This window comes from Phacochoerus africanus, chromosome 9 (genome assembly GCF_016906955.1).
Source record: "Phacochoerus africanus isolate WHEZ1 chromosome 9, ROS_Pafr_v1, whole genome shotgun sequence".
NCBI lineage: Eukaryota > Metazoa > Chordata > Mammalia > Artiodactyla > Suidae > Phacochoerus > Phacochoerus africanus.
In genome coordinates this window covers 33,439,079-33,452,658 of record NC_062552.1, presented here as the reverse complement: position 1 = coordinate 33,452,658, position 13,580 = coordinate 33,439,079, and the positions used below count along the sequence as shown (strand labels likewise).

The 13,580-nt window shown below is 41.9% G+C and overlaps 1 protein-coding gene across 3 annotated transcripts in view; it reads left to right on the top strand.

The window, feature by feature from the left end:
- STK38 (serine/threonine kinase 38) overlaps nucleotides 1–13,580 on the top strand; it is a 49,099-nt gene that overhangs the window by 20,404 nt on the left and 15,115 nt on the right. For all 3 annotated transcript variants that reach the window (XM_047795946.1, XM_047795944.1, XM_047795945.1), the window contains 3 exons: nucleotides 2,405–2,488; nucleotides 6,679–6,802; nucleotides 9,261–9,415. In XM_047795946.1, the coding sequence (XP_047651902.1) occupies nucleotides 2,405–2,488; nucleotides 6,679–6,802; nucleotides 9,261–9,415 (363 nt within the window). The remainder of the gene's footprint in view (nucleotides 1–2,404; nucleotides 2,489–6,678; nucleotides 6,803–9,260; nucleotides 9,416–13,580) is intronic.

The window sequence follows — 13,580 nt, the reverse complement described above, 5'->3', positions numbered from 1 at the left end:
AACGAATCCGACTAGGAACCATGAGGTTGCAGGTTCGATCCCTGGACTTGCTCAGTGGGTTAAGGATCCGGCCTTGCCGTGAGCTGTGGTATAAGTTGCAGGCATGGCTTGGATCCCGTGTTGCTGTGGCTCTGGCGTAGGCCAGTGGCTGCAGCTCCGATTAGACCGCTAGCCTGGGAACCTCCATATGCTGTGGGAAGTGGCCCTAGAGAAGGCAAAAAGACAAAATAAATAAATAAATAAAAATAAATAAGCCATATAGGTGGTGGTAGAGAGTGAAAGCATTTGTAGCTTTGTCCTAGCTGGTCTTTTTCTTTGCATCCTGTTTGGTCACAAGAGCAGTCTGTTGGGGAGGATTTGAATGAGCCCCTGCAAGATCATCCCTGTTTATGGAAAACACCCAAAGCGGAAAATGCAATAGTTTCATTATCACTGTATAAAAGGAGCAACATATTACTAAAAACTAGTACCCAGGGGAGATGCGAGTACATATTCAGAGGCACAGGTGAGAGATTATATTGCTCCCTCAGTGTTCAGAATTCCTGTTCCCTTGAGAGAAGGAAAGGTGCTGGACCACCACTAGAAGAGCTTTCTGGGAAGTTCCTGGTGGCTCAGTGGGTTAAGGATCCAGCATTGTCACTGCAGTGGCTCGGGTTCAGTTGTGGCCCAGGAACTTCTGCATCCCTGGGCGTGGCCAAAATAAATAAAATAAAAGAGCTTTCTGGGAGGTCCCGTCGTGGCGCAGTGGTTAACGAATTCAACTAGGAACCATGAGGTTGTGGATTTGGTCCCTGTGCTTGCTCAGTGGGGTAATGATCCGGCATTGCCGTGAGCTGTGGTGTAGGTTGCAGATGCGGCTCGGATCCCGCGTTGCTGTGGCTCTGGCATAGGCTGGCGGCTACAGCTCCAATTCGACCCCTAGCCTGGGAACCTCCGTATGCCGCGGGAGCGGCCCAAAGAAATAGCAAAAAAAAAAAAAAAACAACTTTCTGTATAGTGAGAGGAGTTGGAACTTAAGGAAAACATGAGGAATGGCAGGGAGAAGGAACATACATATCTGAGGAGAGAGGAAGAAGATGTGCAGGGAATTGCCAGGAAGTTTTATTTGGGTTTGTAGACCATTTTCTTTTCATCATAAATGACATTGGCAAATAGAAAACAGCAGAAAACTCTCTAATTATACATTTTAGGTTTTTTTTTTTTTTTTTTTTTACTTCTAGGCATTTTTTTCTATGCTTGAGTGTTGCTATTATTTTAAACATTGTTGGGCTCATTTCCTTAGGTTTTCTGAGCTGACTGGATGATATGTACCATGGGTTTAATGAGTCCTTAAATTAGAAAGTGAGGGTTGGGAGTTCCTGTTGTGGCTCAGTGGTAACAAACCTGACTATCATCCATGAAGATGCGGGTTTGATCCCTGGCCTCCTAAGGATCTGGCATTGCTGTGAGCTGTGGTGTAGGTTGCAAATGCAGCTTGGATCCTGTGTGGCTGTGGCTGTGGTATAGGCTGGTAGCTGCAGCTCTGATTCGACCCCTCGCCTGGGAACTTCCATGTGCTGTGGGTGTGGCCCTAAAAAGACCAACAAAAAAAAATGAGAGTCTGCATTAGATTTCTTTCTTTTTTTTTGTCTTTTTGCTATTTCTTGGGCTGTTCCCACGGCATATGGAGGTTCCCAGGCTAGGGGTTGAATCGGAGCTGTAGCCACCAGCCTACGCCAGAGCCACAGCAACGGGGACCTGAGCTGCGTCTGCAACCTACACCACAGCTCACGGCAACGCTGGATCGTTAACCCACTGAGCAAGGGCAGGGACCGAACCCGCAACCTCATGGTTCCTAGTCAGATTCATTAACCACTGCGCCATGACGGGAACTGCATGCATTAGATTTCTTTGTTCTACTAGGGAGCAAGAGCTGTGGAGATACTTGAGGATGTGTGTGGCAGTGACCTCACTGTGTGAAATAATCCATTTTGGAGCATTGAAAATTGTTTTCTGGTGTTCCCCTCATGACACAGCAGAAATGAATCCAACTAGGAACCGTGAGTTTGCGTGTTCGATCCCTGGTCTCGCTCAGTGGGTTAAGGATCTGGCATTGCTCTGAGCTGTGGTGTAGGTCGCAGATACAGCTCAGATCTGGCGTTACTGTGTCTATGGCGTAGGCTGGTGCTACAGCCCTGATTCGACCCCTAACCTGGGAATCTCCGTATGCTGCGGGTAGGGCCCTAAAAAGCAAAAAAATTTAAAAAAAATTAAAAGAAAATGGTTTTCTTCTGTTTTGCTCTTGCTAGTTGCTTATATAAAAATTGCAGCACTTTTTCAGTCTAACTGTTACTTCCTGTAACACAGGAAAGCATCAGCTTGGCGATGTGAACTTTTGACTTGGCATTTCTTTTATAACTTTTAGGTGCGGCTTGTTCAGAAGAAAGATACAGGACATGTATATGCAATGAAAATACTCCGTAAAGCAGACATGCTTGAAAAAGAGCAGGTAAAGCACTATTGTAGTAGTGGTTTTTGTCAGCTTATGATTTTTTCTCTCCTAGAACATTCTTTTTGCTTAATTTTAGTTTTTTTAGCCCTGCCATGTAAGAATATACATGCAATATTACTTTTCTTTCTCCCTAAGAGAAGCAGTTAGATATTTTAAAAGTATAAATAATGCCCATACATTAATACAGTCTTCTTAATGTTGAAGACCTATTAGAGAAATATGTTTGTCTCTCCCAAATTGATCACATGCTGACCTTGTTATAAGGAGCCTTTTTTTGAGGTCATACTTGCTGTGGTAACACACATTCCTTACTGAATGCTGAGAGATAGAAGTTGTGTATACATCTTGGAGCTGAGGCTTAGGAATTAGAATTTGGAATTTGTGATCTAAAATGTGACTTATCATGCCTCATTCTGTACACACAAACCAGAGTTGGATCTTTTGAGTACCTCATCCCTATGTAAAAGAGACCAGTCTTATTTCAGAATGAATTTGAAAAAATATAATGGAAATTACAGAGGCGTGTGCATTCTCCATTAATGATAAGAATACTTTGCAAAACCTCAAACCTATTTTGCAAATGGATTTAGAAAATGCATTAAGTACTTTATACAGAATAAGTAAGATTTTAAATATTGGGCAGTATATTAAAGATAAGAATGTAGACTTTCTGTAAATCTAGTTTAATTTAGTAGGTTGCTTAAGAACAGATTGTAGTGGGTGATGGCTGCAAATATCCTGTAAAATACCAGTTGCCACAGGAGAGCAAAGAGATCCTATGGGAAGGAGAGCTCTGGGTACGGAGCCCGAGAGCTGAGATGGAGGCTGGTCCCACACCCAGTCCTTCCTGCCACTTGAGAGGAGGTTTAATCACTGAGGCTTCTCTGCCCTTCATTTAAGTGCCAGCTCAAAATTTGGAATTTTAATTTTCTCTTTCATATACTGTCCAGAAGCTTTAGACTCCCAGGAATTTTGGTTGAGAGTATCCATTATCCTGGCAGTAAGTCTTCAGACACTATAGTTTTGCTAACATCTATCTTATTCAAAATGCATGACAGCCCTATTTATGTATATCTAAAAATTAGAGTGAGATGTGAGTGTAAACACTGAGAGTTTCAGTTAATCTTGAACAGGAAAATGTAAAGCTGTGCTGATTAGTCACTATATTTTGTATTTCACAAGTAATTTTATTTTTATAAGATATATTTCCTATAGTCTTAACAAAGGCTCAAAAACCTTTCCTTTTCAAATGTTTAGCTTCAGAATAAAATCATAAAGAGAAGCATAACATTGTGATTTTTACTTATTAATCCTTTATAGCATGGGCCAGAGGTGACAGGTGCTAACAGAGGACAATCCAAATATACTGTGTAAAAACACTTTCTCAAGTACTGTACCTTGTTCAAAATCAATTTCTAAAAATTTTCACATGAAAATAAAGGAAATGTCTGTTCAAATTGGGATTTTAAATGATGCATTAATTTAAATTGGTAGCTCACCTTGCTGATGGACTCAGCTCCCTAGGTTTGATCTCATTGTGGTCCAATTAAAGTATCTGGCCAATTAAAAACTCTACCTGCGTCAGCTGTGTTGAGAGAGCATGAAGCAGCTTTGTGGGGCAAATCTATCACTTTTAGTGCTGACAAAGTGTGGAGTTAATGCCTAACTTTTTGTGGGTATCAGTCCCTTATCTGAGGAAAACTGCTTTTACTAAACGGAGTAGGAATTACAGCTGCCCACTGAGAATTCAGGTGGTGGTTCTGTCCCACAAGGCAGAAATTTCCGCTACCTGGTAATAAATTTTAAAGGACAAGAGGCCAGTATTTAAGCTATCTCTTCATGCTTCTATTCCAGTGCAAGAGGAAACGTCCAGTAGTGATGGCAGTATAGGGTTAGGATTTAATCTCTCCTTCCCTCGTGCCTAGGGCGGCAACTAGCACATGATTCCCCACCCCAATAAACATTTATGGAGTGGGGAAGGGGAACCTGTGGTGTGAGTTGCACCTCTGGCTCTTCCCTCCCTTACCCTAAAATCACCTGACTTCACTCCTAGATCTTGTTTAGCCCCAGGAGAGAAGGGCAAGGTGTAAGGTGTGGTCACAGTGCCTGTAGCCTTCCCTGTAACAAACAGGGAATGTTGCAGTCATCATTTTGTCCTCCAAGATGAGTGACAGGTGGTAGTGCCTCTCCTTTTCTGTACCTCCCTGCAGTAGGTTGGGGCCTTAACAAGAGCCAAAGGAGGCAGAGGCGGGTGAAGGCTGCCTTGGACAGTCTTTGTGTAGTGATTGACTAGCTCATAGATGGGCATGCCTGCACTTCAGCAAGTAGCATAGCATTTCCCCAGAGCTTTGCTTTTGAATTAACGCCAAGTAAAGGCAGATGCTTTACTCGGCTGCTTCATGAGTTTGTAGCGCTATTCCTTCTCACCCTTATCTTCCATTTTTTCCCACCCTCATACCATAAGTAGAGATGTAAAAATGTAAATTTTCTAAAATATTGAAACTATTTAAAAATTCAAAAAAAAATTCCCTAAAGAACAATTTTAGTAGAGACTGAAATGCAAATGCTCTTAAGGCCTGTGGGAATTAGTGCGGAAGAATGAGGCAGGTGAGGGGTAGGATGGGAGAGAGAGCTGGCATCTGTGTCCAAATGCAAGAGTGCCTGGCTTTGGAAAAGGCACTCCAATAAAACAAACAAGCATATAGAACATTGTATCAAACAAAACAATAACCATGGTCTGAGTTTGTAAACTTGGTATATCTTTACCGCTGAACACATTGTAGCAGAGCCAGCCCTGGGACATATGTTAAGACCAAAACTGAAGTTCCTTTTTGGTACAGAGGGTTAAGGATAGACTTCAGTGTCTTGGGTCACTGCTGTGGCACAGGTTTGATCCCTAGTCAGGAAACTTTGATATGTTGTGGGTGCAGCCAAAAAAACTTTTTTTAATTAAAAAATGAGTTGTTACTTAAAATAGTGTCATAGTTCCCACTGTGGCACAGTGGGTTAAGAATCCAGCTGCAGTGGCTTGGGTCACTGTGGAGACGGGGGTTGGATCCCTGCCTCAACACAGTGCGTTAAAGACCCAGTGTTGCCATAGCTACCATGTAGGTCACAACTGTGGCTCAGATTCAGTCCCTGGCCTGGGAACTTTCATACGCCATGGGTGTGGCCATTAAAAAAAAAAAAATGACCAAAACCCCTATTTAAGGATTGGACTGAGTCTTAATAAATTTAGACCTGATTCCACCTGGTTTTGTATCTTGTGACACTTAAAAGGGGTGGGACTTGATATTAATAAATTACTTTAGGAGTTCCCATCTTGTTGCAGCAGAAGAGAATCCAACTAGGAACCATGAGGTTGCAGGTTCGATCCTGGCTCGCTCAATGGGTCAAAAATCCGGTGTTGCCATGAGCTGTGGTGTAGGTTGCAGATGTGGCTCAGATCCTGCTGTGGCTGTCACGTAGGCCCCGGCAGCTACAGCTCCGATTCGACCCCTAGCCGGGGAACCTCCATATGCTGCGGGTGCAGCCCTAAAAAGACCAAAAAAAAAAAAAAAAATTTACCTCAGTGAAGTAATTCTACCAAGTCTTCTCAAACCTTCAGCAGCCTGGTCTCCTTCGCTAGGTATTTCAGTAAAAATAGAAAACTGGAAATGTTATAAATTTGAAGTTATGACTTTTCTTAGGCAAGCTTCTATTTCAGTTCAGTAAGAACTGGTTAAGCACATACTGTGTGTGCAGGTGTGAACCAGTGCTGTGGCATCAGAATGTCAGCATTGTCAGCTCAGGGCACTGCCATTGCAGATGTCATTGAAGACCTGCATCAGGATGTGCTAGAGAATCTCATCTTGGGGACCTATTTTTGTCAAAGATTATCAGAACAAAAAGGTAGAAGAATGGTAATTTTAACTAATCAAAGGTTCAGCTTATAGCACTATTAAAGTTTCCATTTGCATTAAAGCCATTGATTTTGCCCTTTTTGAAGCCTTTCATCACTCAAGTTTTCATCACCGAATCCTTCAAGTCAAACGTCAGTTTTGAGTTAGTAGGTTTGCCTAAGCATAAATTAAATCTTTTGCTTCATCGAAATTTAATACTCAAAACAGTATTTAAATTGTTTAAGCAAATATACAGTCTAATAAACAGAGCAAGGCTTGTCATTAATCAAATGCGTATACCTCCAGGTTGGCCACATTCGTGCGGAGCGTGACATTCTAGTGGAGGCAGACAGTTTGTGGGTTGTGAAAATGTTCTATAGTTTTCAGGATAAGCTAAACCTCTACCTAATCATGGAGTTCCTGCCTGGAGGTAATTACTTGATGATGAAAGGTCATTTTTCCTTTTTGTTTCGTGGTTTCTCTCTCGCATCAATTAACCCTCCTTTCCACTTTTAATCGTGCTCACAAAGTTGCTTTCTATATCTTTTTAGGTCTGTAAAGGAGGTTAGTAACCTGTCTGTGCTGGGGTGCCTTTCTACAGTTTTAGTGCCATAAAAGTAACCTCATTCATTCTTACGATTTCAGATGGATATTTTTCTTTTTCTTTTTAAATGTATAGGAATAAACTGCTCTCCTGTCAGTTGAGGATCATGTATAATCAGTCACCCAGGTGACAAAATAGAAGCTATTACATTCTTTGCTTCAGCTTTTTTGTTTCTTTTTCTATAAAGTATAAGAAGTGAACTTCTCGGGAGTTCCCATCGTGGTGCAGTGGTTAATGAATCCGACAGGAACCATGAGGTTGCGGGTTCAATCCCTGGCCTTACTCAGTGGGTTAAGGATCTGGCGTTGCCGTGAGCTGTGGTGTAGGTCGCAGACGCGGCTGGGATCCCGAGTTGCTGTGGCGTAGGTCGGTGGCTACAGCTCCAATTAGACCCCTAGCCTGGGAACCTCCGTATGCCGTGGGTGCGGCCCTGGAAGAGACAAAAAGACAAAAGACAAAAAAAAAAAAAAGAAGTGAACTCATTATCTATATTAGCAGCCAGAATCAATTTCTTGTTGCTGAGATTTCAAGATTTATGTAACTCAGCATGTGCATCTTCTAAGACAGCTCCAGAGTAAACCCAGAACAGAACACGCCATCTGGTCTGGGGAACACAGCCTGTTTCCCAGTGAGCAGATGAACTGTGAGCAAACTAATGGGAAAAAAAGAGAAAACTTTGTCTTTTTTGCTTCTATAGCAAACCTAATACAATATTTGATCTTATGGCAACCTTTAGTTCAAATCTAGGATCATCAGTAACTTTTTTATTAGCAATTAATGAAGGTTAGAAAAGAATCTGTCTGATAGAATGAGAAGAAACTTGTTAACATTTAGATGCCAGTTGTTAAACAGGAGTAAGAACCAGCTCAGTAACCAGCAGCCCCTTGACGTGTGTCTCCTCAAGCCTTCCCTGCAGCATCTTCCATAGCTTCTTGTCCCCTGGACCCTGCCCTTTGCACTTGCTGGAGCTGGCCTGCAGAGCCACAGACCATCTGCTCTCTGCCCCTCTGGGCAAGCTTGCACAGGTGAGGCCATTGGCAGCTCTCTTGGGCCAGGTGCTAACTAAGGCCACACCGGTAACTTAGAGCCAGCCTGAGCATGCTGCCCCCCCCATCTCCGGTGTACCTCCAGAGTGAACATGTGGCTTTCGGGAGTGATTAGCGGATCATGTCTTTCTAGTTTGGCGTCAAAAAAGAGTATTTTAGTAAGTGGCTTAATTTTTGCCCGAGTGTAAAGTACCCACTTTTCTTCAAGAATACAAAAATTCCCTCAGAGTTATAAATGAAATGAAATTTAAAAAGCAGCATGATGCTCTATTAAAATCAGAGGTTTCTTTCTCTTTTCTCTGTTTTCTAACATTAATGACTTTGTATGCAATCTAAACTGAATCTTTCGTGTTTCTTTTAGCTTTAAACTACTCACACCTATTTTCTTTGCATTTGTCTAAGTGTTGAGTTAGGGTCAGAATCTTTTTTTCACCATTTTATACTGATGGTATTAAGCAGAAATAATTAAATTTTGATTTCACAGAAAACTAAGGAGGTTACCTTTTAACAGTGAAAATGCTCATAATTGTAAAAATTGCATAAAGCATTTTGGTGTATATTTAAGTACCAATAACAAAACATTGAAGAAAAAACCCCAGTGATCCTGGGAAGTGTCACTGTGCGCTTTTGGGATGCAGTGTTACACATCCTAGTCTTTAGTGTTTTCAGTTCATAGTTAGTTTTTGTTGACTAACACTTGGCTATCTAAGTCCCACCTTTTTGTTTATGTTCTAGTGTTTTGTGAATATATATTAGCTTGTTTTCGGCCTCCCCAAATTTTTACATTTTTATTGTTTGGTATTTCAGCCCCTCTAATAATCTATGTGTAAATTTGGTTCTAGGTAGAGAAGTTTGCAGATGTTTGTGCAGAGTGAGAGGTAAAGCAGCTTCTTCCCTAGTCTAGAAATTTATGCTAAGCAAATTTACTTTTTTTTTTTTTAAATATGAGAGAAATTTCCTTTCTCTCTCCAAAGTAAAATGGAAATCACAGCTTAGTAGTCAGCATCAGTTAGTTTAGGTTTTGCAAATCTGTGGCTATGAATTTTAGCTTTTAAGTGTTAGAAACTACTTACTGTTTCTGCTCATAGGGGCATTTCTGCCCCTAGTGGGTCGTCTGTGGGACCCAGCAGAGGCCTGCTTAGCACTGCCTTGCATTGGCAGATAGGGAAGACATATCTGAAAACTGGCACTTATTCATGTGTTGTGTGTGTATGTACTTTGTATATTTTTGTTTCTAGGGGACATGATGACCCTGTTGATGAAAAAAGATACCCTGACAGAAGAGGAGACTCAGTTTTATATAGCAGAAACCGTCTTAGCCATAGACTCCATTCACCAACTTGGATTCATCCACAGAGACATCAAACCCGACAACCTTCTCCTGGACAGCAAGGTACTTTGGAGGGTAGCAGCCTGACCAGTGTGTCTTTACCCAGCTGAGCAGCCTCTGTGTTAACATCTGCATGGCTTGTGGAAGCTGTGGGCTTCCTGGTATAGTTTTTTTGTGTGTTTTTTTTTTTTTTTAAATAGGTAAATTTGCTGTTGCTTCCTTTCTCTGAAATTATGATTCCATAATTTGATTTAATGTTCCTGTCAAAGGATATTTTGGAAACTGATTAAGAATAAAATTGATTTAGGTTTGGTTTTTTTTTTTTTTGTCTTCTTTAGGGCCACACTTGCGGCATATTGGAGGTTCCCAGGCTAGGGGTCGAATCTGAGCTGTAGCTGCCAGCCTACGCGCCACAGCCACAGCAACATGAGATCCCAGCTGTGTCTGCAACCTACACCATAGCTCATGGCAACACTGGCTCCTTAACCCACTGAGTGAGGCTAGGGATCGAACCTGCATCCTCATGGATGCTAGTCAGATTCGTTTCTGCTGAGCCATGACAGGAACTCCAGGTTTGTTTGTTTGTTTTTAATTTTTAAAAAAGTTTTATTTTTTGGCCATGCCCATGGCATGTGGAAGTTCCCAGGCCAGGGATCAAACCTGCGCCACAGCAGTGACGACACCTGATCCTTAACCCACTGAGCCACCAGGGAAGTCCAATTTAGGTTATTTTATAATAAAGCCAAAGATAGTCATCTCAGGAGTTCCTGTTGTGGTGCAGTGGAAACAAATCTGACTAGTATCCATGAGGTTGCGGCTTTGATCCCTGGCCTTACTCAGAGGGTCAGGGAACTGGTGTTGCTGTGAGCTGTGGTGTAGGTCACAGACTTGGTCTGGATCCCCTGTTGGATGTGGTTTGAATCCTTGTGGCTGTGGCTGTGGCTGTGGCTGGCAACTGTAGCTCTGATTCAACCCCTAGGCTGGGAACTTTCCATATGCTGCAGCTTCGGCTCTGAAAAGCAAAAAAAAAAAAAAAAAAAAAGAAAGAAAAGATCGTCATCTTCTCTTAGCATGTCCTTAGCTGTACTAATGCATCACCTATCAAGCTACCCTCGGTTGGGCAACCTCACCAGTTGAGGATCCCAGCCAGGAACCAGAGGTAAGGCACAATGATCTGTCACAAAGTGCAGGTTCCAAATCCTCGGCCCTTGACTTAAACCAGCGTCCTGCTCAGCCGACCTCTTTGTGTTTATCTTTGGACACACACCTGAGCTTAGCTGCCTGGCTCTTAAACGCACAGCAAATCAGAAGAGAGTCCCTGTGCTGCTGAATTGTTGGATGCTCCTTGTCAGGTTCCTCCACTGTCAGCACCTCACTTATAAAGTGAATGTATTAATCCAGAGAGGCTCCAAAGTCCTTTCCAGCTCTAAAATTCTAAATTGTTATGTATGTTACACAGAATTGTTGTTTAGACTGAATTTTTCTTTTAAATAGAAAGGTAAATTTAATTCCTAGGGTATTTATTATTATTATTATTATTATTTCTTGGTAATAATCTGAAAAATCTGAGGTTTTGGTCTACTTTCTTTGGAAACTTTTATCTTTGTGTTCCAAGAAGACAGAAGATTTATCCAGTAATTTCTTGTGGTTAATAGCTTTTTTCTTCATTATAAGAATAGGGAGTTCCCCATTGTGGCTCAGCAAAAATGAATCTGACTAGCATCCATGAGGATGCAGGCTTGATCCCTGGCCTTGCTCGGTGGGTTAGGGATCTGGCGGTGCCATGAGCTGTGGTGTAGGTCACAGACGCAGCTCGGATCTGGGTTGCTCTGGCTGTGGCGTAGGCTGGCAGCTGCAGCTCCAATTCGACCCTAGCCTGGGAACTTCCATATGCCATAGGTGAGGGCTTAAAAAGACAAAAAAAAAAAATAGTGTACGTGTGTGGAAAATTTGAACAGTACAGAGAGCTATAAAGAAGAAAAATACCTATAATTTCACTGTTCAAAGAATACCACTATTTTAGTATAATAGCTTCAATACCTTTTCTGTTTGTGTCTAATTTTATATACAGTTAGCATCCTAAAAGTAAATAGCTTGGTATTCTGTGCATGAGATGATTTTTCTGTCATTAAGTTCAGATATATTTTTAATAAAGTGGTAGCCTTACTTTGTGTGGTCTTGGGTTCAGATGCCCTGGTCGTGTACCCCAGTGCCAGCTTAGTTGTAGCCTGTGGTCTATGTTCAAGTCCGGCAAAAATACTGAAGGCCAAGAGCTTGGGGACTCAGTCTGGCTGAGGGGGACTGGGGAGCCCTGTTTGGTATAGATATGCCCTTACCATCTGCTAGCACAGACTTGTAGAAGAGAGCTCATTTATGTCTTCAGCTGTATAGATTGAGGAGTGAAAATGTAGATGTTTTGAGTTCCTGCTGTATACTCAGAAGAGCTATAGAATTCCATGAAAACCTAGGTTTGTGCTCCAGGTAGTGTTTTTTAAGACACTCCTTTTTCATAGAGGTGTCGAGGTAAAACATGTTAATTATGAGAACAATAAAACACTTCCTTAGCTTGCAAAACAAGTTATTTGCGAATATGAAAGGAAGATATTTGGTAATTTACCTCTGGTGCAGGAGTGTGTACATATGCACATACATAACCGCGCACACACGGCAAAACCTAATGGGATTTTGTTGTTGGCTGTACCTGCGGCATGCAGAAGTTCCCAGGCCACAGCTGTAACCAGAGCCACAGCCAGATCCTTAACCTGCTAGGCCACCAGGGAACTCCCTTAATGGGATAATGGGATTTATAAAAACAGAACAAAAGCTGACCCTAAGGAAAGCTTCTAGAGCCTTGACTCTTGGGTAATTTGTGTGTTAAGTCCTGAAGGAGGGTGGTATCATGGAAAGACTAGAGGTGTTGATGTCAGTGAGGCTCAGAGTTTGGCAACACCACTTTTTTTTTCTTTTTGGCTGTGCCCATGGCATGCAAAAGTTCCTGGGCCAAGGATTTCATCTGTGCCACAGCTATAACCAGAGCCACAGCAAGGACAATCTGTGAGCCACAAGGAAACTCCAGCAACACCACTTTTGATTGTGTGGTTTGAGCAGCATAGGTCCCTAAGCATCAGTATTTCTTCCCTATTTTTGGTTTTATCTCCTAATCTACTTAAAATTTTGGTTAGTGGACATTTGTTCCTATTCAAAATGTCCATAAAACTTGGTCCATGTGGAAAGTCCCTTTAAATTTGGTCCAGTACAAAACATCCACGCCAACTGGTTTTGGACAGGACTGGATATCAAGGACTTTTTGGCAGAGACCAAATGTCCTGCAAGGGAAATCTCACTACCCCAGGAACACATTCCTCTTCCTTAGGGCCAGGCACCAGGTTTGGAGCCTTTTGTGCATTAATTCTCATCATTCTTACCAGAAAGATATTATTTCTATTTCCCAGATAAGATCAGGGAGTTGGAGAGGTTAAGTAATCCTGGTCTGGAGAGAAAGCATTGATTTCTGGCTATGGTTCTGCCATTTCACCAGCAAGTCATTTAATGACTCTGAGTCTGTGAGGTGTGACTTAAGAATTATAAATGAGACAACACATTTAAAGCATGGTTCCTGGTTCATAAGAGGTGTGAGTTTTCCTTGAAGAGAATGATAAAGTCAGAGACTTAAGATTGAAATTGAAATACAGTGTGGCAACATTGAAGAATTGTGCAGTTAGGGGAGTTCCCTGGAGGCTTAGTGGATTAAGGATCTGGTGTTGCCACTGCTATGGCTCCATTGATACTGTGGCACAGGTTCTGTCCCAGCTCTAGGAAATTTCCTCATGTTGCAGTCATGGCCAGAACAAAAAAAGAACTATACAATAAAGATTATCCCTTTATCTTTGGAGTAGTTTATTCCTTGGAAATTGTTCTAATAATTCAGGAGGAGAAGCAGCTATATGAACAAAGGTTTATTTACTCATCATTTAACAACCATTTATTCAGACCAAACTCTGTACCTTGTATGGTTAGGGTTGGGAACACAGGCCCTCTCTGGCACAAGGCGTGCTTATCTTAATCCACATTACTTGAGAGTGAGGAGTTAGAAGTGGACTAAGCATCCAGTATCGGGGGATAGGTAGACAACAGTGTGATATAGACATTAAAAATGATGATTTGGCAGTTCCCATTGTGGCTCAGTGGTTAACAGATCCGACTAGGAACCATGAGGTTGCAGATTCAC